This window comes from Biomphalaria glabrata, chromosome 18 (genome assembly GCF_947242115.1).
Source record: "Biomphalaria glabrata chromosome 18, xgBioGlab47.1, whole genome shotgun sequence".
Taxonomy (NCBI): domain Eukaryota; kingdom Metazoa; phylum Mollusca; class Gastropoda; family Planorbidae; genus Biomphalaria; species Biomphalaria glabrata.
In genome coordinates this window covers 16,331,242-16,357,677 of record NC_074728.1, presented here as the reverse complement: position 1 = coordinate 16,357,677, position 26,436 = coordinate 16,331,242, and the positions used below count along the sequence as shown (strand labels likewise).

Sequence of the window (26,436 nt, the reverse complement as noted above, 5' to 3'; positions counted from 1 at the left end):
GCATACTTGTAAACCTTTCTTCCAATCGGCTTTGTTCATGCCCTGTTGTTGTTGATTTTCTTTTTATTTTATAATAAGGCCTGTCTTCGAGTCCGAAGAGAAGTGAGGAATGCAGTATTTCCCGTAGATGCGCAGTGACCTATATATTTTGCCAATCCAGGGCAAGCATAACCATTGTCCGCAGGTGGTCGATTTAGATTTTCTTTTCGCCGTCTGCGTCTGTCCTCGTCAGCAGATTTTCTTTCGGTCTCAAATGCGCTTCCAGCTGTTTCGTTCTGAGGCCCCATGCAACCAGGTGCTCTCTTCAATATCAGCTAAGGCAAGCTGGCGCTGGTCTTAGAAGCGTTTCCGTTGGGCACCTCTGTTACGTCGAATACCTTTTAGCTCACCAAAGAAAAAAAGACTGCCTTTGTCATACGTTCGTCTTCCATACGGGATACGTGCCCTGACCAGCGTAACTGTAAGACCATAAGAAATCCCTCTATACTAGTCTATACTGTCCATACTGGAGTTCGCAAAGACATCGCTGTTTGTACTGCAGTCTTGCCATCGTATGTCCTTAAATTAGGCTATATTACATTCTAGCCTGGTCGGGTGATACGCGCTCTGGACAGTCTTTCAGTGGTCGCTACCATCGTCGTTCCGTAACATGTAAAAGATTTTACAAAGAACTGGTATTTCTTCTGTTTGCAAAATCCTTCTTTTTTTCGACGTTTAGCCTAGATCTAGTTAGTACAAACTTACACAAAAAAATACCACATTTGGACTACTCTAGACACAGGTTTAGCTGACTTTATTTTGTTCAGTTTGAGTTAAACCAGTAAGGACGCAATATTTCGGAGAGAGAGAGAGAGAGGGGGGCTTTCAATGTATCGTTTATTTTAGTTGCAAACAAATCTGGCCAATTCTCCATTTAGACATCTTTGCGCCTGACCACTGAGCCAGGTTGCAATAAGCACATTATTACGTTGTTGTTGTTTTTTATTTTCTAAAAATAAATAAATAAAACCAACTGCTAATTTTTAAAAAGTTTTTTTTTTCAATTTTTTTCTTTGTTTATTCATAAAATTAGTATTTTGTACTTCAAAATGCGATAATCGAGTTGTCCAAAGGTATTACCAAAACTTCCTTTGTTACATTCACTTTGAATAAGGTTATCTTGACATTTACTAAAAGGATTATTTGCACTTGTTAAATCCACATGGGCCAGATTTTTTTGTTGTTTCAACTCAGAATATTAATTAAAACATTTGTGTGTGTGTCTGTTAGTAATTACAATATAAAGCTTTTCTCCTTTTCGATTCCTTAAGTCGAATAAAACTTGATTTCTTGTATTTATTTTTAAAAAGTTCCTTTGATTACAATATAGAATTATCTTGACATAGTGTGTTTTTAACTTGCAGTCATTGCCCCAACTACTGCCTCAGGCTATATATATGATGGCAATTAAACATTTTTATCTTATCTTATATAATACAGACGTTACTTCAAAAAAGAAGATGATTATGTCCTACGCGTCATGCATTTAGTCATGCATATTAACCAATGACTTAAATTCTGCCAAGTCACTGGTTTTCCTGGCTAGCTCAGGCAACCCATTCCATGCTCTAATAGCACTAGGGAAGAAGGAGTATTTGTACAAATTTGTCCTAGCATATGGGACGAGGAATGTGCCTTTATCTTTGTGTCTTTCAGAGTATTTTATTAAATTTTGTTTTTGTATTTGAAGATTGTGGTTCAGTGTTTTATGTATTATTGCTACTTTACTTTTAAGTCTTCTGTCCTGAAGGCTTTCTAAATTTAGTGATTTTACTAAAGGTGTTACTCTAGTCAAATGTGAATATTCGTTTGTTATGAATCTCACTGCTCTATTTTGTGTCTGTTCTAGTTTCTTAATGTTTTCTTGAGTTGAGGGGTCCCAAACGGAGGATGCATATTCTATTATTGGCCTAACAAAGGTTAAATAACATTTTAGTTTTATGTTCTTATTTGATTTATAGAAATTTCTTTTAATAAACCCTAATGCTTTGTTTGATTTTTTTATAGTTTCATCAATATGTGGGTTTCAGGACAGTTTTTCATTTATTATAACACCTAGGTATTTTGCGTTTTTAGTCTGTGTTACTGGTTTGCCATGAATAAGATAAGTGGAATTAATTTGTTTTAGTTTTTTTGTTACTCTTAACAACTGGCATTTTTCTGGGTGGAAAGACATGCTCCAATTTGATTCCCATTTCTGTAATTCATCTAATTCTCTTTGTAAAATTTCTGTATCTTGTGTTGTTTTTATTGTTCTATATATTATGCAATCGTTTGCAAATAATCTAACGCAATAGTCTCAAACTCATTTCAGCATGTGGGCCACAGTGAAAAGTAACAACCATTCAGCGGGCCACACCACAAAAAGAGAATGTTTTTTCATTAAATTGTACGAACACTACTGTCACTGCAGTTAAATGCTAAAATAAAGTTTTTATAATTATTAATTACATTTAGTGTAGTTTATTACATGCACAGGCAGTTTAGTTTACTAAAATAAGTTGACGTTGTCTCTGTCACTAATTAAAAAGCAGAAACTGTAGTTTCCCCTAAAAAAACAACTATATTTACTAGGCCTACTGCAGATGGCTCGTCACTCATGTTTCTGTCCACTCAGCTGAGAGCGTTTGGCAGAGACCAGACCATCAACGTTAGGCCTGAGGTCGCGTGTAATGGCAAGCTGTAAGGTTGCTCTCAAATGCTTATCAGTTAGTCTTGATCATAATGCTGTTTTTTTTTTATCTTCAATCTGGAAAAAAAACTGTTCGCAAACGTACGTGCTCCCAAACATCGATAGAATTCTAGCAGCTGTGCAGTATAAGTTTGGAAACTTCTCTCTGGGAAGAAACTGGTAGAAATCTAGAACACCAACATCAGCGTATTTTTGCTTCATAACAGTGTCACACTGCAGGTCCAGTAGTTCCATCTGGACTTCCTTTGGAACGTTTTTCACTTCAACTGCGAACGGAGTGGCAACAAGGAAAAACTGGTTCGATAGCAGTGAATTGATGAAAGCGGTGTTCAAAATCTTCCAGTAGTCTGGAGAGGATGTCTACGTAGTCTTTCAGGCGCTTTGGTTCAACCGTAATGCTCTGAAGAAAAGACAAATGAGCCAGGTTTCCATCTGCCAGCTGAGTAGCCCACAAGTCATCTTGTATCTTAATGATTTGATGTGGTCAAACATCACGGTAAACAGCTGCTTTGTGCCCTGTAGTTGTGAATTGAGTGCATTGAGATGTTGCGTGATGTCAGTAAGAAAAGCAAGATCCGACAAAACATTGGGTCACACAGCTGAGGTATGTCTCTGTCTTTCATTGCCATGAACAATGCTATTGGGTCACTGAGCTGAGGTATGTCTCCGTCTTTCATTGCCATGAACAATGCTATTGGGTCACTGAGCTGAGGTATGTCTCCGTCTTTCATTGCCATGAACAATGCTATTGGGTCACTGAGCTGAGGTATGTCTCCGTCTTTCATTGCCATGACCAATGCTATTGGGTCACTGAGCTGAGGTATGTCTCCGTCTTTTATTGCCATGAACAATGCTATTTCCCATCTCAGTTCAAAAAATCTCTGCAGCACTTTTCCACGACTCAACCATCTGACTTCCGACTCAACCATCTGACTTCCGTATGATACAGCAACTCTCCGTATTCCGTTTCTAAATCAGCTAGAAAACTGTTTGTGGTTGAGACCCCGTGCACGTATGAAGTTCAAGTCTTCACAACAACATCCATCACGTTCTTCATTTGTAGACTTTTGCCACAGAGTGCTTCTCGGTGCAGAATGCAGTGTATGGCTGCAAAATGTCCCGCCAAGCTGAGCTGAAAACGTTTCTCTACCATTAATCCAACACCAACCTTCTCTGAACACATTGCTGCTGCACCTTCCGTAGCCACTGAAACAAGTTTTTCCCACGGTAGCCCACACCTGTCAATACAAGCTTCCAGTTCTTAAAACACGTCGCGTCCAGTAGTCGTTCCTTTCATGGTAGTAAGTTCAATAGCTCTTCAACAATGTTCAAGTTTTCGTCGACCCCACTAATGAATACAGCACAGTATGCGGTGTCTGTTACACCAGTAGACTCGTCCAGTACAATGGAATGTGCTACAAAGTCTTTTGCAGCGGCAATCAGTTGCTGTTGAACATTTGTCACTGACTCGGTGATCCTGCTTGCAACTGTGATCGCAGACAAACTTATGCCTTCGAAGTGTTTCTTTTTCTCGGGGTAGATAATTACAGACGCCTGTAGCATACACTCTTTTACAAACTGGCCTTCAGTGAATGGTCGTGATGCCATCTCGCTAACAACAAAGCTTGCCTTCACAGAATCTTCGCTTGCAGTGGGGGGAACACTTCATTTACAGATGTGTGCAGTTGTAAATCATTTCACGGCTTATATGTGGTCATTGTAAATTTTATAAATTTTTTTTTTTTAATTCGCGGACGTGGCCGCGGGCCACACAAATTTGTTTCGCGGGCCACGGGACACGTGTTTGAGGCCCTTGATCAAACGTTTGTTGCTGAACTAATGCAATTTGGTAAATCATTTACATTTTTATTTTGGTATTAGTAACAGTGACCTGGCTTGACAACTGAATTATGTTATCACTACATACAATATATTTCAATTCGTACAGACAAGCTAGAACTTGTCATTGCACTGAAAGAGCGGATAGGTCAATGCACTAAAAGAGTGGATAAGTCGTTGGACTGATAGAGTGGATACGTCAATGCACCGAAAGAGTAAGCAAAGTTTCTTTCATTCAATTAGCTGACAGGTCATTCTGGTGGAATCAACGCTGGTATCGTCAGTTAGGAGAGAAAGAGTTAAGGAATACCTATAAAATTGCGAATCAGTCCTAGGGAGTCTACTCTAGACAATCTCCTGATTGAATCACCCTTACTTTAGAATATTTACAAAGACCTGTTTTTTTCCTATTAGTATATGTAGAGGTTTCTGTTACTGTTTATGAATTTTAGAAAAGAAAATTTACCGAATACCAAATTAAAAGCAGATCTCTTCCTTCCAGGCTAACACTATGCACAATGACATTTCCAATAACTTGCTTCCCTTTGTGGCGGAGTAAGCTGAGTACAGTCAGACAATAAAATATCATTATTAGAATTCTTAATTTAAAACATATTCTTTAAAGAAACGTTGTAAATCTATAGAAACAAAAATTTAAAACTTTTACTTGAAAGAAAGGAAATGTAATATCATGTAGTCCAGTTGATCGGATACTGAAATGTCATGACCTTATGTTAAAAGTCAACAAGGATTTTCATGTTTCTAAATGATGTGCTAATAAACAGACTGGGAGTGTTGTAACATAAACAAAACTGACATTGTAAAATTGTTACTATGTTGTTTTTCTCCCACCTTAACATCACCAGGACATTTTATTGTCCCTCTAAGTAAAACAAAAACTGTTCATACATTGAAACCTGTATAAACATCAACATGTAAAGTCGAAACAAAACAGATGTATTCGTTCAGGTTGGCTTAGATTACAATTTCAAAATATATTCATTTTGTTCAGGTCATTGTGCTAGAGTTTGTCAAATGTATTTACACTAAACCATCTCCCTGAAGAATAAACCCAAGTATGGGAAAAAAACAACAGAAGTCAATTAAATCCACAATGAATTTTATTGAGTCTGGTATTACACACAATAGTTACATTGACATATAAACTGATTCCATGTTAATGTACAAAATATTTTGGTCCAATAAGTAACTCTTTTTAACTGCAAGCCTTTTTTTAATTTAAGACATTTTTAACTACATTAAAGTGGGTGCTACAGATTTGAGAACCTAAACAGTATAATGTAAGAACCATTGGTTTCAAATAAATTGAGCATATAAACAAAATTAAGAAGAAAACTAAATAAAAATTCATTCTAAATCAAAGGAGACACAATGACAGTTTTCATTGAGTCGGAGAGATGATAGTTCTAAACTAAAATCTAGTAGATGATGATCAAACTTTGACAAATTTTTTTTTTGGACATATTTTCAAATAAAAAAAAACTAGAGAATTGTTTCAATGTAGAATGAGAGAACATGTGAGACATCAGAGGATTGAGTCTGGAAACACATTATAATATTATGTCAAAAGAGCTTTGTTATGTGAAATGTAAAAAAACATTAAAGAGACATGGTTGGGTTTCTACATGCATCCAACAACTTTCAGTGTTCAATCTTCTAGAGAGTTCTTCAATCCTCTTTCATTCTCAACTCCACAGAGACCAAGTGAAATGAAGTAATCCAATGATAACTAAGATGTGAATGTATTCATGCCAGAGTTCAAACACAAAGACAACCATTGATGCTCAAATCTTGACAAAGCAATGAATATAGTAAATATCCTGTCTATGCACTTCGAGAGACATGTCTATGAAATGAAGTGAAATGTTAACTGAGAAAACTATTGAGTGTTGTAAAGTGTTTGTAAGTTTGTGGAGAGAAAAAGGTTTGACATAAGCACATATCTAAATGTAGGAGTTCTCAAACTATATACACACACATAGAGGAATGTTGTCAAGAATATTAGATATCAATGAGGCTATAGTTTATGATAGAAACATTAAAATGATTTCAAAATAATTTCACTTAGGGCTACATACATCTCAAGGAGTAGAGTCCAATAGAATATTCATTATAATGCCATATGTTGAGTGTCACAAAGAAGCAAATATTCACCAGAATGTTTTTTTTATTTTTAATATATTTATAATGTATCTGTAGAGTAGACTTCATCAATTATTTATAGAGAGAAAACTAGAAAATTCTAGTTTTATCATATAAATAAATATACATATATATATATATTTATTATATACTTTTTAATTTATTTATTCATTTTTTCAAAAACAAATCAAGATACAATCCTACACTGAGTGTAACACTAAGAAATGTCTTAAAGTTCTAGTCATGTAGAATCTCATTGCTGTAAACCAACTAGCATTGATGCTTGGTTGCTCACAGTTATCAAGGCCTTGACTAAAGTCAGCTGTATACAGACCTAGATCTACAGCCAGATGGGCTAATGGTTTACTGTTTGTTAAGAATATAAAGAAAAAAACAAACTTTGGTTGACAAAAATCAATGACAATACTAAGATGTACACTGTGATACAAAGGGAAGGGCTGGGTATGGGATGACAGGGGCAACACATGAAATAAAGGTCAAGAATAAACAACAACATGGAATTGTTCAACACAGATCAAAATAAAATGATAGGATGTTCAATTAGTTTTAAATTGTTTGTAGGCTTGCTGTATTGAACAACTTAAAAGTAAGACAACATTCATGTCAGTATTTATAAATAGAACATCCTCCACAAACTTTGTTTCTATTTTGAAAAATAAAAGTGGCAGTAACAGAGAGAACATATAGCTGTAGATTAGCTCAAAAGCTCATTGAAGATCTTGGAAAAGAAATTCGTCCCTATAGTTTCACTCCCAAGGAACAATGTCATTGTTAAAAGAAAAACTATTTTCAAAATAGTCCTTTTTATTTTATATGCAAATCAGTCAACAAAGAAAATAAAACTTTAATTTCCAAAGATAAATGTAAAAGTAGAGTTCAAAGTTGTAGAAACAAAACCAAAAAAAAATGTGTCTGTGTTGTCCAACACAAATAAAAATGTATGCTTGCATTAAATTTAAATCTAAAAACAACAGCGAAATAAATCAAATCAAGACTTCCTCCTACAACCAGGGGTGGACTGGCTATATGGACATTTGGGCAGATGCCTGGTAGGCCAGTACCCAAATGGGTCATTAAAACCACAGTAATCATCTTTTTTGAAGTCACATTTGTATTTTATAAGATAAGGACCCCATGGATGCCACTATGGCACATATTAAATTGTTAAAGTTTTATAGTATTCTCTTACAAATAGGGCCCTCTTAGCAGCATATTTAAAAAGAAATATTTTACAGACTCCACTAGGGCCTACTAATTTAATCTATACATTTTCCAAAATAATGTAATAGCCTATATCCGTAGACAGTGCTACTAGTAAGCTTCACCCTTTTAAGGTCTACACACTTTGGAATGAAAAAGCAATATAAGGCCTAAATTCTTATAAGGATATAGTGTTCACTGTATGCATAACAATTATTTAGTGGACAGGTAGACCTAGAATTGGATGTTCATCATATAATATACAATTTATGGGCCAGATGGTATTGAAATGCCTGGGCAGATTTTGACAGAGAGTCCGCCCCTGCCTACAACAAACTATTCTTTTTTTAAAGATCCATAGTAATTTGTTGTGGGTTACTTTATAAACAACCTAAAACATTTTTATTCTGGTCATACTGACTTAGGTGATATGTGTATCCATATCTAAGGTCATGGGATCTATGTATCCATATGCAAGGTCATGATTATCTGCTACATAATGTAGTAATTCACTCTAGAGGACATTAATTAAAATTGAGTTCTAGAACATGTTCATATTCCAGGGGATATATGATGGGTCCAATGGGAGAATGAATGGGAGAATGACATACAATAGAAGACAAAGCAGATGAGTGTAACGAAACAGTATTATCTACTTATCATTCAAACTGAAAGAGTTAACAAGTATATGTCCTACAAACACAGATCACTGTGCAAACAAATGTCAGGAAAAGTATAACTTAGCTTTCACTCAAAAATGTTTGATGTAATCATCTTGGCTCTATGTCAAATGCCTTACCAAGGACGCACAAGCGTTTTATGTAAAAATCCAGTGACACTCTAAGCATAATGTCCTACCACATAGATATCTATAACTTTTCTCACACAGTGTTTGAACCATACAAAATGTCAAATGTTGAAATGTATCATTAACTCTCAAAAATTAGAAAAAAAAGTTAAATTCAATGTGAGTGTACTCCCTTGAGCCTAATTCACACCATTATGAATAGGCCAGATTTAGGATGTCCTCTGGTTTGGTCATTTCATTATTAGTGCCCTAGAAAAAACACTGAGTGATCTTATTTACAGAAACAAAAACTGTACAAGATTGTTAAACAATTGATGAAAAAATGTTCAATCCATTTCTTCCTACACAAAAATACATCAGAGGAACTCAGTGGGTCCACATTTAGTAGTGAATATTTCTACTTTTACTTGATATCCAGATCATGTAGCTATTACTTGATTACTCAGTGTCAGAATCCATCCATTTACAAGTCTACTAGTACATGACTTATTATCCTTACATTGTAGTCTTCTAGGTTAGTTTTTATTATTTATTTAGTAAACTACTAGTACAGTCTTAGTCCTTCCAATGGTAGCCAGTCTTCAGTATTACATCAAATGAACACAGATATCTCACACTAAAAAAGAGAATCAGAAAGCTGTTGTCAAATAAGCCTTGGACTACAAAGAAACGTCTATTCAAGTACATGAAATTGGATTCTAGAAATCACTTTTTCCATAAATCTCTTTACAATTTCATGATGGTATATCAAACCTTTGTTGACTTTGATAAAAGTAGTCTCTTGTGTAGTAGGCCATACAGCTTGCAATGTCATCCGCTGGTTAAATCCAAAACAATACTTTTTGATCAAAGAATTGTCTCTGACTGGCCAGCCATGACGTCGACGAGCAAGACGTCATGGCCAAACCTTCATGCACTTGTTTCAGACTGCCCAGATGAGGGCGCCATGCTATGAGATGCTGCTGCCAGAGTGTTTAAGGGTCCACTTATGCTGGATGTCTGGCTACTGTTAGCTGAGGAGTAGGGCTGGAGGTTGATGAGCTGATGGGTGACTAGAGGCTGTAAGTTCATCCCTCCTCCTTGAGATGACAGCCCAGTCCCAGCACTGCTTCCAAATGTAGCCAGACTGTTTGGAACCGAGGATTGGAGGTTCATGTTTAGGCCAGAGTTGCTGAACAGGAGACTATTGTTGTTATTGTTTTGGTTCAAACTCATCAAATTACCGCTGTTGTTTCCGTTATTCATGCTCATGATTCCAGACATGCCGTTATTGCTGGTGGAGGCTCCGCTGCTGTTTACTCCATTATTTATTCCACTGCCCAGGGCAGCTGAAGTGGGCACCAAACTTGAATGGTAAGCATGGTGAACAAGAGCTGGCCTTTGACGTTGATTGGCTGGTAGAGTCAAAGTGTTGCTATGACCTGGGGGGTAGCCAAGTCCGTTGTTTTTCTGCAGTCCGAGGAGTCTGGGTGGTTGATAAGGTGGTGGTGGATAGTCCTCAAAGACATAGGGCACCCCTCGGATGTTGCTCATGTCTTTAGGTTGGGTCAGATGTCCTTGGTGAGGGTGATGCATATGAGCATGAGGATGGTGATGAGTATGTGGGTGACCGTGACCAATGGAGCCATGGACAGACCTGAGTGTCCTCATGTGGACACCTCCATTGGCTAGTCCTGTGTTGATACTTTCATAGCTTCTACGCTCTGGGATCACCTCATAGTAGTTCTCAGATCCACTTTGGCTGTACTCTGCCTGCTCCCTGTCAGAGAGAGATGGGTTCACATAAAAAATGTCATCCTGGGTCATGGTGGCTTGAGATGAAGTGACTGAGCTCCCTTTGGTTTTAGCAGCATTCTTCATCCCCACAAACCATAAACCAAAGAAGACAGCGGCCAGGATCAGTCCCAGGCCAGCAACAATACCAAGGGAAATGGAAAGGTACTTATAAACATCTTCACTGGAGGAGGATTCTTGGTTGTTTTCCAGATAGCCAACATAGGAATTCCAACCAGAGGATGGTGCCAGAGGATCATCTTCACATTCACCATAGTAGCCTACAGAGAAAAACAAATTAGAACTTTAAATTTTTAGAAGAATAGCATTTAAACTGGTCCACTTAACATAAGGAGCCTGTTTTATTTTGTTTTTTAAAAACAAGCTCTCATCTTATTCGGATGCAGAAGCTATGCTTACAATGTATTTAGCAAGTCTTAAAATTAAAAAAATGAATGTTCTTTAAATGACATTAGGGGTGAATAATAAAATAAAATACCCGAGTGCATTGTGGCAAAAGTAAAGTTTAAATGAAATGTTATTGAAAGCGTTTAGTTTTAGTTACCTGTAATATTGAATACATAATTGAGATTCAAAGGTCCACTTCGATCACAGCGACTAATAGAAAAGAACCATGTTCTTGGTACTGAGGACCGGAAGATTCTCTCCCCTAGGCAAACATAGAATGCCTCTCCAGTCTCATTCCATAATGTACAGCCAGTGGAGTCATTGGAAGAACGCAGTGGAATCACCTGGAAGTAAGGAGAGTCAATGTCCATTCAGATTTGCAGTGTATACAAAAGAAGCATAAAGAAAGAAATAATGAAGATTCATACGGAAGATTTTAAATTGTTCACATACAAAGACACACACACACAAATAAAATGTTCAAATAAAATAAAAGATTATCTAATGTGTCAGTCTACAGATAAGGAAACAAAGCTGCTAGCCAAAGCTGTAGAGACCAGTCATTGACCACATAGAAAATGATCATTAACTCCATTGTAAATAATGTCGAACTTTAAAAAGATAATCACAAGTTGAGGGCATTGTGCAACTTTTTACAATGGTATTATTATGTTCTTATCATAGATAAACCAACTAATTAAATGTTTAGCAACAAGATAAATCAGAGAGTGACTCTACAAGTTCTAACTTCAAGAGATACTCAGTACTATTGAACCAACCAATGAGTTAAGAGCTAAGGCTCATAGGCTGGGGTCTAGTGCATAGCTGGCCAGAGAGGAAATCAAAAGGCAAATTTTTTATTAAACATTAGTAGACAAAAAAAATCTGTTTTCTCTCTATAGAGTTCATGTCCCATAGTTCCAATTCTGAAATATTAGGACCTTCTTAGTTTCAATATCAACACTATAATGTTTATTTTAAATGGATGGATGTCTGATTCGAATTAGTAAACAAAACAACTACAACAAAATAATATAAATTTTTTGAAGTAACATCTGTAATATAAAATATAACTAAATGATAATCTAGTAGAGATGAAAAATGAAACTAATGCTTAAACAAAACTAAAATCAACTTAAGTTAAAGGGAAACTCTGATGATTTTTTCAAATTTGAGTTATTGACATGTTTAAATTCTACCTAAAAAGTTGAAATGGTAAACATTTTAAAAAACTTTATTTAAATGCTTAGAATTATTTACATTTAATAAATTAGACAGAAAATTCTTGACATCTAAAAAAATAATGGGGTTCTTTGATATTTTGTTTTTAAGTTAGGCATATGTCACTTGCCTCAACAAATAGAAAGCAAATCTAGATGTAACCAATCATATCGCTTCATTCTTACAGTGGCTGTTAGGCTTAGTGATGGCCTAGTCCATAGCTATGGTACAGTTATTTACATAAGTATTAGGTATAAAGCAATAGGATAACCAACTCAAGAAAAAAAGAGTACATTTTGATCTACACCCCTTTCTGTTCCAAAAAGTAAACAGATTGTGCATGTGACTGATTCTAACAAACTGGTCATTATAATGCTAGCCTAGGTTAAGCATATTTGGTCACGTCCAAGGGATAGTGTTTGTTGTGTATTTAATGGTCAGGCAAGAAAATACACACGCACACTGTAGATTTTCTCTTAACATATTTTTTTTTCTTTGCTTACAAAATCTAGACCTAACTGCGTACACCAAGATCTATTTCTTTTTTGACATTGTAAACTTTACTATAAAGCTTTAGATTATACAGTAAGTCAATAGATTAAATTAATAGTTTTGTGTATGTCACATAGAGACCCTGTGAAAATCTGAACAATTTTGGATGATCAGAAAAATTACATCAGAAAAACATCAATTACTAAGTTATTATTGAAAATAAAATAGAAAGATTAATATATTCATTTTCAGTAAATAAAAACACATGTCAAAAATTGTCAAAACCATCAGAGTTTCCTTTAAGATACAACTACTAGCAAATAAGTGGAACAGCATTTTACATCACCATATCTGACTAGTTGACATACCCCAATACCAAAACCTGCTCATTGCTTTTTATTGATGCGCTGATAAATCTAAATAAAGCTATAATTAAACAAGTCAGACTGCAGTAGCCACTCTTACCTGATTGTTGTCTGCTGGTAGAACAGCAACTCTCTCTTCACAAGTCATAGATGAGCGCAGCTGTTTCACCTGATCATCATAATAGATTAACAAGTTGGCACAGCACTCTTTCACTGGATAGGTAATCTGGTATTGAATCTTGGCATAGTCTCTATGGAAGGCTTTGTGAACAAGGAATCCATACCAACTGGAAACAAAGAAAACATAGATTTTGTAATGGATGTAGACACAAAATGTTAATACCAATGCAATACTTTGTTGTTGCTTTTTTCTCAGACACTATTTAAACTTGCTTGTAATTAAGAAATATAATGAGTTCAAATGCCAGAATGTTGGAATATAAAAATGGTATAATTGTACTTTGGATGTATTGAAAAGGTTTACTTGTGTTTAAAGTAAAGAAATTTTATTGTTCATGTAGATTTTTTTTTTTTAAGTTGTTAAACAAAACATGAATAATAATAATAATAAAGACCTAAGCTGGCTGATTCAATAAATGACTTTAAAAAACTGAAGGCAATCAATTGTATATTTTAAAACCTGTCCAATCAATTCTAGTAACTAATAGAATGAGATGTATATTTGTATATAAAATAATTAACATTTGTCTAGAAAGTAAAATAAATGGTTACAAATATGTTCTAGTATTGAAACTAATATTAAGTAACAAAATCAATGAACAGCTGAAATCACCCACCTCTTTAATGAATAGCCTCTACATGAGGAAATACCCAAGATGTATAGTTTGTTCTAGTTCCCTAGCCAAATTTAAATTAATTTCTTTATATACTTAGAAAAAATATAATGGTCAAACAATATACATGATCTGTCGAATTTCTAGAAAAATCATTGAGCTGTTCAAGAAATCCATGTACATGAAGTAGTGACTTGAATAGAGACATTGCAAATATACAAATAGAAACAAAGTATTAAGAGAAAACAAAATGAGCAGTGACTCACTTTCTTTGTGTAAACACTCGACCTTTCACTGTACAAACACCTTGAGATGAGTCGGATGTAATGGCCTGAGCCCTCACCCCAGCAAGAACCATCAAAATTCTGAGCAAATTTGAAATTATGGTCACTCTGCCCTGCCGTCTCATCCTGTATGTCTGGAATAAATCAGCAGCCACAGCGTATCTAATGTAGAAGACAAGCATTTAGATTCAGACAGCTTATAAACAATATTAATACAAACAAACTGCTATAAGGTGAAAAACTAAGTGCCATGAATGTTACAGAATGTATTAGTTCCTGGTGAGATTGAAAGAAGTCTCTTTGCATAACATGTTAAAAATTTCCAATACACTTAAGAAACTATAATTCAATCAGTGTAAGACATTGTAACAACTAAAATATAAAGAATACTTCATTAAAAACAAAGCTAAGGTCAGTGCTATGGTCCAATAGTTTTTGTGGACCAGTTGGGGGGGAGGAGGGTTATTTGGGAGAAGGTTTCCATGCTGCCTTTTCAAAAGTTTTTTTTTTTTTTTTAATTTGTGTGACTGAATTGAAACTAGAGTTTTAGTCTAGTTAGTTTTTAGCTAATGACTTAATTCTCAAACACAAGGTTTATCTCCTCTTTGCTTAGTACATTTTCTATATACAGTTATGAATTATTTACTAATTCATTAATTTTTTATTAATACATGTGCTCTCATTAAGAATTTCAGAAATAAAAATAAAAAAAAATAAAAAAATTTCAACTTGGTCTGAGAACAGGAAGTGGTAGAAATAACAGTCAAATGTATGGAATACCATATGTTTTAGTTAATAATACAACTTATGAAGTTAATATAAACTAAAAAATAAAAGTTTATTCTCCAAATTTACTGATATACAATTGTTTGGAATCTAAAGAATGTATTAGACATAACAAAGTCATTTAGCAAGCTCCTTCTTCTAAGATATTTTATTAGCTCCTTCTTCTAAGATATTTTATTAACTTATTTCATTCTGAAAAGAAAAAGTCCACATTCAATAGAAGTTTTAAAACTCTTTGTAAAAATATTTTTACCTTCAGTTTAAAAAAAAGCAACTACAAAACAAAGAATTAATGAACATACCATATAGTTATTGAAGTCAGCAAGGGAAGTAAGGCTACTTTCTAGACTGATACATAGGCGGTGGTAATGCAGCTATCTAGATTCTGAAGATTGAGCTATCACTGTGACATGTACACCTGGATGTTACCTGTGGATATAATAGGTGAAATATGGTAGTTTACCTATTCTATTACAAACAATGAATTGATTAATATTTGTTTATAGTCAACAGAAAGATTAATGAAATCTAGGGTATGTCTCCAGAGACTATGTTTGGTCCTAGCATTCACTAATGTGAACTATCAATTGGGATCTAGATCAAGTAAATCTTATCTTATATAATACAGACGTTACTTCAAAAAAGAAGATGCTTAGGTCCTACGCGTCATGGGAAAATAGTCTAGACTGGAAAGGAAGGTAGCAACCGATGTAGTCCTTTTGTATGTTTGGTGTATAGATTGGTGAATCTCTTGGAGACGTGTCTACCGACAGCTCACGTGACCACGGTTTATCAACAAGACGTGTTAGTTCGGGTGGTCTGGGCAGCACTGAGCTCTTCAGCGGCAAAGTAAAAAGTGTAACTAACATGTCACAATCCTACGTGCCCCAGTGTAGATGTAGGCCCACGTCGCTGAGACAAAGTACACTAGAAACAGGGAATAAACCTCTGGACCAGGTAAAGAAAGAGAGGAAAGGGGGGGGGGTCCTAATGGAGACAGCATTGAAGCAAACATGGTCGTGTCAACAAAGGGGGACAACCTCTAGCCCGTACTTAGATCTAAATGGAAGGAGAGTTACTCAGCAGGGGATGGGGAAATATGTTTGAAATATTTCTACGTGGGCTAGGTTATCAACCAATGCGATTAGCCGCACTGACTGGCCAGTAAAAACACAAGAGAACTGAATAGGGAAAGTTTTCAACTATCTGGTGAAGTCAAGACAGAGTGTAGACATTTATCTCGCTTTGAAATCTCCTGTCCCAATGACATTATGTCACACGAACAAATGACTGTGTTTTGTACACATTTACCCTCAAGCGCCAGATCAGAGGGCTTTCAAATAGACATGTTTTCAAACTGAGCTTCGTTGAAATATGTTACTAAAGAAAATGGGATACACATTTTGAAATGGTTTGGGTGTAGCAGAGATGATAGAAGCAACGTCTGACAGTCAACTAAAGATATGAACTTGCAATGCCTGACAGTCAACTAAAGATATGAACTTGTAATGCCTGACAGTCAACTAAAGATATGAACTTGCAATGCCTGACAGTCAACTAAAGATATGAACTTGCAATGCCTGACAGTCAACTAAAGATATGAACTTGCAACGTCTGACAGTCAACTAAAGATATGAACTTGCAATGCCTGACAGTCAACTAAAGATATGAACTTGCAATGTCTGACAGTCAACTAAAGATATGAACTTGCAATGTCTGACAGTCAACTAAAAATATCAACTTATCAGTTATCTAGATCTAACTTGTGTAAAATGTCTTGAAATGAAATATCATAATAAGTACTGCTGCTCTTGTGTTTCGCATCAGTGTTCTGTTTATGTCTCTTGCTGTCACACACCAGGTTACAAAACGTCAATAACTTAGGTGACGTGGCAGGAAACGCTAGTGCCATGGCACTGTCTGTGGTGTCAGTAAATACAATTCAAATATTGGCACACTGATCTACAAAGAGTGTCGCTAAAAGACGTGTTGACTCACTCGCCACATTGAAGTGAATTGTTTTTTCTATAAAGGTAATACATGGAACAAGAGCCTTATACATTTCCAGTGATACAAATCCAATACCTTTGAGAGTTGATATAACATTGGCCATTGATATTGACCAAAAGCCTTGTCTTATATTCTATTGAATCTTTAGCTACTACATCAATGGAGTATAGCAATTACACTACTTATGTGTACATCATTATTTAGTAACTGTGTGTACAATCGATAGTCTTGAACCCAATTACACAAGATAACTAATGAAGAGACTAACGTAAATATATTCTACAATGTGACTGAACAGTTTGTATGTATCTCTAAAGTATTCCAACTAACCAAAGTACCAACTAGAGACAAGGGATCACGAGTGGATAGAGTGAATATCATAATGTGATAGTCTCCCCTGTAAATCAAAATTACATTTTGAAACAAGAGCTTGCACACATCCGGTAACAGAATCCAATCAACACGTCAGTTGTCGGTTACTTCTACTACTAGTCAGATCATTCTATCCAATTTAGCCTGTACCAACCTGACGTGGAGACCTCACTGCACTATTACTTTGTGTTTCAATCAACAATTTGAAGGACATTGTAACGACTTTTGAGTCGTTGTTGTTTTTTTCTCCAGAACGAGGCCGTACAAAGCAAATCATTTTGCTCCCGATAATGACAGTTATTATTCCGGCCTGACGAACTGGCCCGAGGGACCTACAACAGAGCACCCAGTTGCTCCAATGCTGCCCTTAGGCCCATAATTAACGCTGCTGTTGAACAGAGAAACAGTTTGTACGGGTCGGGGGGAAAGAGTTAAAACTTGGGAGAGATTTAGTTAGAGATGTGTGTGGGTGTAGAGATCTGTGTGGCAAATGTTTGTGTGTGGGTGTAGAGATCTGTGTGGCAAATGTTTGTGTGTGGTGTAGACATCTGTGTGGCAAACGTTTGTGTGTGGTGTAGAGATCTGTGTGGCAAATGTTTGTGTGTGGGTGTAGAGATCTGTGTGGCAAATGTTTGTGTGTGGTGTAGAGATCTGTGTGGCAAATGTTTGTGTGTGGTGTAGAGATCTGTGTGGCAAATGTGTGTGTGTGTGTGGTGTAGAGATAAGTGTGGCAAATGTTTGTGTGTGTGGTGTAGAGATCTGTGTGGCAAATGTTTGTGTGTGTGGTGTAGAGATCTGTGTAGCAAATGTTTATGTGTGTGGTGTAGAGATCTGTGTGGCAAATGTTTGTGTGTGGTGTAGAGATCTGTGTGGCAAATGTTTGTGTGTGGTGTAGAGATCTGTGTGGCAAATGTGTGTGTGTGTGTGGTGTAGAGATAAGTGTGGCAAATGTTTGTGTGTGTGGTGTAGAGATCTGTGTGGTAAATATTTGTGTGTGGTGTAGAGATCTGTGTGGCAAATAGTTGTGTGGTGTAGAGATCTGTGTGGCAAATATTTGTGTGTGGTGTAGAGATCTGTGTGGCAAATGTTTGTGTGTGGTGTAGAGATCTGTGTGGCAAATGTGTGTGTGTGTGTGTGGTGTAGAGATAAGTGTGGCAAATGTTTGTGTGTGTGGTGTAGAGATCTGTGTGGCAAATGTTTGTGTGTGTGGTGTAGAGATCTGTGTAGCAAATGTTTATGTGTGTGGTGTAGAGATCTGTGTGGCAAATGTTTGTGTGTGGTGTAGAGATCTGTGTGGCAAATGTTTGTGTGTGGTGTAGAGATCTGTGTGGCAAATGTGTGTGTGTGTGTGGTGTAGAGATAAGTGTGGCAAATGTTTGTGTGTGTGGTGTAGAGATCTGTGTGGCAAATATTTGTGTGTGGTGTAGAGATCTGTGTGGCAAATAGTTGTGTGGTGTAGAGATCTGTGTGGCAAATATTTGTGTGTGGTGTAGAGATCTGTGTGGCAAATAGTTGTGGTGTAGAGATCTGTGTGGCAAATATTTGTGTGTGGTGTATAGATCTGTGTGGCAAATGTTTGTGTGTGTGGTGTAGAGATGTAGGGCTGTAAGGGACGAAATTCTATTCAAGATATGGATGTGCATTACCTTGTCATCTGTATACGTTGACTGACTTGTATTTGGTTATTTATGTTCATATATATGTAATGTATTGATCTTGGATGATATGTGTGTAACGTGTTTTGAAAGTGTGAAAAAAGTTATGTTGGCTAACTCTCCTCAAGTCTCTCAAATATTTATGTGTGGTATATATATATATATGTGTGTGTGTGTGTGTGTATGTTTGTGTTTATAAAGTACACACTGGTACAAAATGATATTAGTTTATTTTCTATGCAGGTAATGTATGATTGATGTAAGCTCTGAGTTCTGTGACATCAGTCTCGTAGAAAGACCTTGCTCACGTGACCTCTTAGTTCACACAATCATATTCACCGTGTAAGCCAATAGAACTTCATGTTCTATTGATTCCGGTCAGTGGGCAGAGTTATTAGTGCCAGACTTGGGAAGCTGGGCAGTGTGTGTAACACATCCTCTCGTTATTAGTGCCAGACATGGAAGCTGGCCAGTGTGTCTAACACACCCTCTAGTTATTAGTGCCAGACTTGGAAGCTGGCCAGTGTAACACATCCTCTCGTTATTAGTGCCAGACATGGAAGCTGGCCAGTGTGTCTAACACACCCTCTAGTTATTAGTGTCAGACATGCAAGCTGGACAGTGTGTGTAACACATCCCTTGTGGAGGAGATGAACCCTAAGCGGTGGGTAGTAAAGTCTGCACGTTGTCTTGTTACAAGTCTGTTCACTTCTTTACATTCAAACAGAGAGTTCTTTAAGACAGACACCACACAATCAAATCTAGGACTCAGGCATTGATGTCGTCTGCATATACAAAAAGTATACGTCTTTAAACTTGTCCATTTGCGGGTAGCAAACCTGCAACCTTCGTATACGGACACTCTATTTAAATAAAAAGTCTTTTGTGCATCGAATTAATTCTTCTTTATGGCTTATCAGACTAACACAACTATCCGCTTTTGTAATAGATGTCGCCTACACATTCCAATTAGGTGATTGCTATGACCAGCCTATATATTATACCTAGACTGGACAAGGACATCTCTAATACTACACCAAAATGTCGCGAAAAACTTCAAAATAAGCTGTAATAAGGCGTTGTTTTGTAAAGTAGCTATAAGAACTAAAGTTGTTGTTTTTTCAACCCTAACCCATGTTAAATATAATTAATTGTTTAGATATAGTACATGTAGTCCGAGTAATTAAATATAGAAAATAAGAGCACTCTCATCTCATAATTATTATTTTGCAATTTTTAGTATAGAAAGATCTATGTAATCTATTAAATGTACAATCTAAAAATTTAAAAAAATAATAATAAAATCAACAGTTTTGTATTATTCCGATCTATGCTTTTCGAGACAAAATCTCTATGGAAACTAACAGGAAATAGCTTTATATCATAGATTTGAGTAAATATGTAGTTCTGTGATTAATAGCCCATTCTGTTTAAAATTCGCAAAATGTATTGCATGATTTCTAATCTTTGAAAACTAAAGATCATTACTTTTCTAAGACAGATTTTCCTAGAATAGGGGCGACTTCCCTTACAGCTTGAAAAAATTACGTACTGAACAATATATACATATATTTAAATACAGAAAGATAAATATAGGTCTGCGATCTGATCATTATCGGATAACAATGTGTTTCCGTTTCCAAGTCTATGTATAATATATATATATATATATACATATATATATATATATATATATATATATATATATATATATATAAAGGTCTGTGGCTACGACGTTAACAAAGTGAAGGAAACAAATACCTGACCAATATATCAAAAGGGTATAGTATGTGTAGTGCATGATGAAAAAAAAGAATTAGAATGCTCTCGATAAAATTGTTGTAACGAGTCCATGTTTTCATGGTCTTGCAGTCCAAAGAAATCAAATCAAATTTAAAAAAATAAATAAAAAAAAAACAAATACACCATGTCGTCGTCCTACGACTCCCCCCCCCTTTTCCTTAGTTGACAAATTCTTAAAATTACTGACAGAAAGCAATAGACCATAAACTGTAACTTTATCTAGCCTAATTCGATCAGCTCGGGTATCTCCAGACTGTGTGACATAAGAATGTGGACACTGAGAAAGAATGGGGCAGACATCAAATGAGTGCAAGTTCAAATGTCTCCGGAACGACACAAATCGTTTCCCTCACAAGTGAGATTCTAACCAGGAACACTGTCTCCTAAAGAAAGGTCAAGCACTCGGGGCTGCGAAATGTCACCCCCCCACCCCATTTTTTTTTATTGTGGTGGAGTGTACGGGAGGGGGGTCAAAGAAAAGAGGAAGTAGCTGTTCTTCTCGATTGTGAGATGTCCTCCTCCCCCCCCCCTTTTTTTTTGTGTGTTTAGCTGTCAAAGTTCTATATGAAAACATCAAACCTACATACAATTGACTCCCTGCTCTGTGTAAGGGTGTTGGGTAAGAACCAGGTCAGCAGAGTTGTCTGCCCTCTAGGATGTTCAAGTATTTGTGTTTAATGTCTATGGTTTCATCAAAGTCTCCAAGGAAGCGGTGACATAAAACTATTGACAAATAAACAGTTCAAAGAAATGGGGCACAATTAACTTAATATTTAAACAAAAAAAATGAATTCATAAAAGTGACTAGTGACTAGTTCACATGTTCAATGCTTTGTTATTTTGTAATAATTTTATTCTAGGTCCAAACAAGATTATATTTGAAGGTTAGATGTATTTTTAAAAAGAATGTGTATTTAAACGTTATATTACTTTCTAACAAGATTGTGTATTTTTAAGTTATATTGGTCTCTAATACGTACACACTAGTTAAGGTTATTATCAGTGTGTAACTTGTCTTTTTCCCTCCATACATGTCGGCGCCTCCATAAATATGCCTCCTTTGGATTTGGATTGTGAGCCAAACTGACGGCTTGTACGTGTTCTTGTACTCTAGAGAGACATAGCTCCTGGATTCAAATATCATCTTGTACGTGTTCTTGTACTGTAGAGAGACATAGCTCCTGGATTCAAATATCATCAATAACTAAACGTCGTAACTCAGTGATCTATCACATTGTCAGCCAGGAGTCCAAACTATCATTCCAATGACAGGTATGCAGAGCAAAACGGTAAATCTATAGGACACATCTACATGCAAAGTAATCTCTTTGTAACAAACATCTAGACACGTCAGTAGGCTACAATGAGGATCTATATGCTAGTTTAAACCGTATAATGTTATTTTTTGTATATGATTGCGTTAATAAAAATTTACGTATGTACCTTAATAACAATGCTTCCCTAGTCTAAGTCACACAACATCGACAATAAGCAAACATTTCATGAACGATCATATTAGTTTAAAAATAAAGGAAACAGTTTTTCTATTGTTTGTGTGTGAATGTGTCTGGGGGGATATATCTATTTATAATAATTATATATATATATATATATAACATTTGGGGATTTCCCAGTAGAAATGAATCTTCTCTTTGTTTCCACTTGATTACTTAAATGTCAATGAGAAAAGGACAATTTTTTTAACCATGGAAGATCGAGTGCGATTTTGAAATAAAAAGACCAAATGTCAAGGTCGCCATTTGATCACTTCTGCCACATAAGTACTTAACATTACTCTGTGCTACAAAAGAATTGGAAATTTGATCCGACGGTATTAAAAATCCACAAAAATTATGCTATAATATATTAAAATATTTCACACATCAAAACTTCCGTGTACACAGGACTTAAAAAAAAAAAAAGCTGGCTGTTGATAGATTTGCTTCCATGTTTAAACTACAGACTCAACTTTGGAGGCCGTTACAAAAGTGACCTATATTGAATTCAAAATCTTATATCTTATATAATACAGATGTTACTTCAAAAAAGAAGATGATTACGTCCTACGCGTCATGCATTTAGTTAGTCATTCATGTTAACCAGTGACTTAAATTCTGCTAAGTCACTTGTTTTCCTGGCTGGCTCAGGCAACCCATTCCATGCTCTTATAGCGCTGGGGAAGAAAGAGCATTTGTACAGATTTGTCCTAGCATATGGAACGAGGAATGTGCCTTTATCTTTGTGTCTGAGTATTTTATTAAATTTTGTTTTTGTATTTGAAGATTTGGGTTAAGTGTTTTATGTATAGTATTTGAAGATTATGGTTCAGTGTTTTATGTATAATTACTACTTTACTTTTGAGTCTTCTGTCCTGAAGGCTTTCTAAATTTAGTGATTTTACTAAAGGTGTTCCTCTAGTCAAATGTGAATATTCGTTTGTTATGAATCTCACTGCTTTATTTTGTGTCTGTTCCAGTTTATTAATGTTTTCTTGAGTTGAGGGGTCCCAAACAGAGGATACATATTCTATTATTGGCCTAACCAAGGTTAAATAACATTTTAGTTTTATGTTCTTATTTGATTTATAGAAATTTCTTTTAATAAACTCTAATGCTTTGTTTGATTTTTTGATAGTTCCAATTTTAAAATTGGAAAAAGTAATTTGTAGTAGAGAAGTGGATGAATTCATGTGGGAAGTTTTTAATTATAAGAACAGCCACAGTCCGAACAGACCCGTGATAATATAACATGAAAAAAGGAATGGGCCAACATTTTCCATTACAAGGTCAGAGTACAGTGGACCAAAGCGCTGAGTTGGCCAGACATCAATGGAAATTCCCACAGGAGATGCCAAGAGATTAGCGCGGGATCTAACACACGCTGAGCGTGCCTTAGGATCTAATACTTTGATTTGACCAAGGATTGAAACAGTGATAAGTCTCGAGACGAGGGGAACAAAATGCACATTTTGAATTGTGAAATCCAATGCGTATGATATTGAAACAGTGGATTGATTCTGTTAGAGGGACACGTATTTTGATACACATAACATGTAGGACACTGACGTTATTTCAATACACATTACATGTAGGAGGACACTGACGTTATTTCAATACACATTACATGTAGGAGGACACTGACGTTATTTCAATACACATTACATGTAGGAGGACACTGACGTTATTTCAATACACATTACATGTAGGAGGACACTGACGTTATTTTGATACACATTACATGTAGGTGGACACTGACGATATTTCAATACACCTTACATATAGGAGGACACTGACGTTATTTCAATACACATAACATGTAGGAGGACACCGACGTTATTTTAATACACATTACATGTAGGAGGACACTGACGTTATTTTAATACACATTACATGTAGGAGGACACTGACGTTATTTTAATACACATTACATGTAGGAGGACAATGACGTTATTTTAATACACATTACATGTAGGAGGACACTGACGTAATTTTAATACACTTTACATGTAGGAGGACACTGACGTTATTTTAATACACCTTACATGTAGGAGGACACTGACGTTATTTTAATACACATAACATGTAGGAGGACAATGACGTTATTTTAATACCCATTACATGTAGGAGGACACTGACGTAATTTTAATACACTTTACATGTAGGGGGACACTGACGTTATTTTAATACACCTTACATGTAGGAGGACACTGACGTTATTTTAATACACATAACATGTAGGAGGACACTGACGTTATTTTAATACACATAACATGTAGGAGGACAATGACGTTATTTTAATACCCATTACATGTAGGAGGACACTGACGTTATTTTAATACACTTTACATGTAGGAGGACACTGACGTTATTTTAATACACTTTACATGTAGGGGGACACTGACGTTATTTTAATACACCTTACATGTAGGAGGACACTGACGTTATTTTAATACACCTTACATGTAGGAGGACACTGACGTTATTTTAATACACTTTACATGTAGGGGGACACTGACGTAATTTTAATACACTTTACATGTAGGAGGACACTGACGTGACATGAACTTACGTGGAAAAAAAAAATCTCGACTTGAATCAGAAACTTTGTCTAATTAATAATTGATCGTACAAGTCCTGGTAGATAAATGTCGATTGCGAGGTTTTTTACTAAGTTTGTATCAACTCACTCTGTCTGGTAAAAAGTGTATACACTTTATTTCTCCCACAAATTTTCTAGGGTCGAACAAAAACTTCACAAAATTATTAATTGACATGAATCAATTTTTTTTTAAGTAACCAATCAGACAATTAATTGCCAGTAATTCATTACTTCAGTATTCACATATATTGCTAAATTTGTTGGGTTTAGTCTCCTTAAATAATTGTTGACGCTACTTCCTCACACTTTCTCCGATCAAGTTGATACTTTAAACAATTACATATTGTACCTAACAAAACATGAATCAATAAACAAAAATACTCAATGACCCAATTAAATAGTGGTAATCAATTATTTTGTTTGATATCGAATAAGGAAATAACTTGTACATTATTGGTAGATATAGTTTTAAGGACGGAGTTCTTCCCCTTTAGATACGTTTTGTTTGTTTTTTAAAGATTCTGTCTATATTTTGCTTGTTGTTTACTATTCAGAGATGTTCATGTTAGTAGGCTAAACAACGCGTCCCTCTTCATTCTCTTTTCAAACCCTTTCTGAATCTTTCTTTCCATTAGCACCTGACACTGACCAGAAACCATGGACGCTGATATAAAAATGTCCCAGGTGAGAGATAAAGGCCACTGCCCCTCGGCTCGAGGTGGACACATCATTCAAACCTGAACGTCTAGTTCACTAAGAGACTTGGCTAAGTGATTCCAGCGCTTGGTTCTTACAACATCCACAGTTTAACCACTACAGTTCAACCACGTTCAATATTTAGAGACAAGTTCTCTAGTTTTCTCTATGGCGTTACATAAACAGAACGGTGTCAAGCTATTTTTTAGTTACCCAAATAAAATCTGTATAGGTAGGCGGTGAGCAGCTGAACATTTCCCCAGTTTTGTGCCAAATGGAGAGAAAAGACAAAGATAAATGAGTTTGATTAGCAGACACCGTTGGGCTGGAAACACAAAAGTAATCATCTCCCCTGTTCCAAATACCACACACCTTTTTTTGTTCCCAGCGCAATGAGAATAAAAAGAGTTTGTTTGGAATTGTCAATCTGTCCCTGAAAGGAATGTTGTATTTAGTGTTCAGGAATAAGGAAACTGTAATAACTAGCCTACTCCATGGATTGTTTTCTATACAAAGGAATACTTGAACTTGTGCATGAAGTCTAGTTATTCAGAAAGTCAAGAAATGTTCAGTTAGTTGGAAATAGAAGTTTGGTCAAAGAAAAATAGTAAAAATACTAAGTCCGCGAAGTACTAATGGAATTCCAATATGTACAAACGTACAGACCCAACACATCTAACTGCTAACAAACAAACCCCGGGAAAGAGTTTACAAAAGACTATTCTGTTTGACTGTAACCTAATTAATAACATAATCAATGACTGTATCTCGTTTTTTTTGTGATTTAACTTGACAATATCCTTCGACTTTGTTACATACACTGCTACAAACACCAGCTTTTTCTTGAGTTTTAAAGAGTTATTAACGAAAGGATGGCCAAAGATTCATGACCAACAACATGGTTCAAAGTGTGGTAT

The 26,436-nt window shown here is 35.7% G+C and overlaps 1 protein-coding gene across 3 annotated transcripts in view; it reads right to left on the bottom strand.

Moving 5' to 3' along the window:
* Positions 1–5,673: 5,673 nt before the first annotated feature.
* The window catches only part of LOC106077573 (midnolin homolog), a 38,560-nt gene continuing 17,797 nt past the window's right edge, over positions 5,674–26,436 (bottom strand). For 2 of the 3 annotated variants that reach the window (XM_056017077.1, XM_056017078.1), the window contains exons 4-8: positions 15,188–15,314; positions 14,082–14,233; positions 13,122–13,308; positions 11,101–11,287; positions 5,674–10,816 (exon numbers count right to left, since the gene is read on the bottom strand). In XM_056017077.1, coding sequence (XP_055873052.1) covers positions 9,672–10,816; positions 11,101–11,287; positions 13,122–13,308; positions 14,082–14,233; positions 15,188–15,190 — 1,674 coding nt within the window. In that variant the 5' untranslated portion in view covers positions 15,191–15,314 and the 3' untranslated portion in view covers positions 5,674–9,671. Of the gene's footprint in view, positions 10,817–11,100; positions 11,288–13,121; positions 13,309–14,081; positions 14,262–15,187; positions 15,315–26,436 lie in introns of all 3 variants that reach the window. The other variant, XM_056017079.1, reaches the window with a different exon arrangement.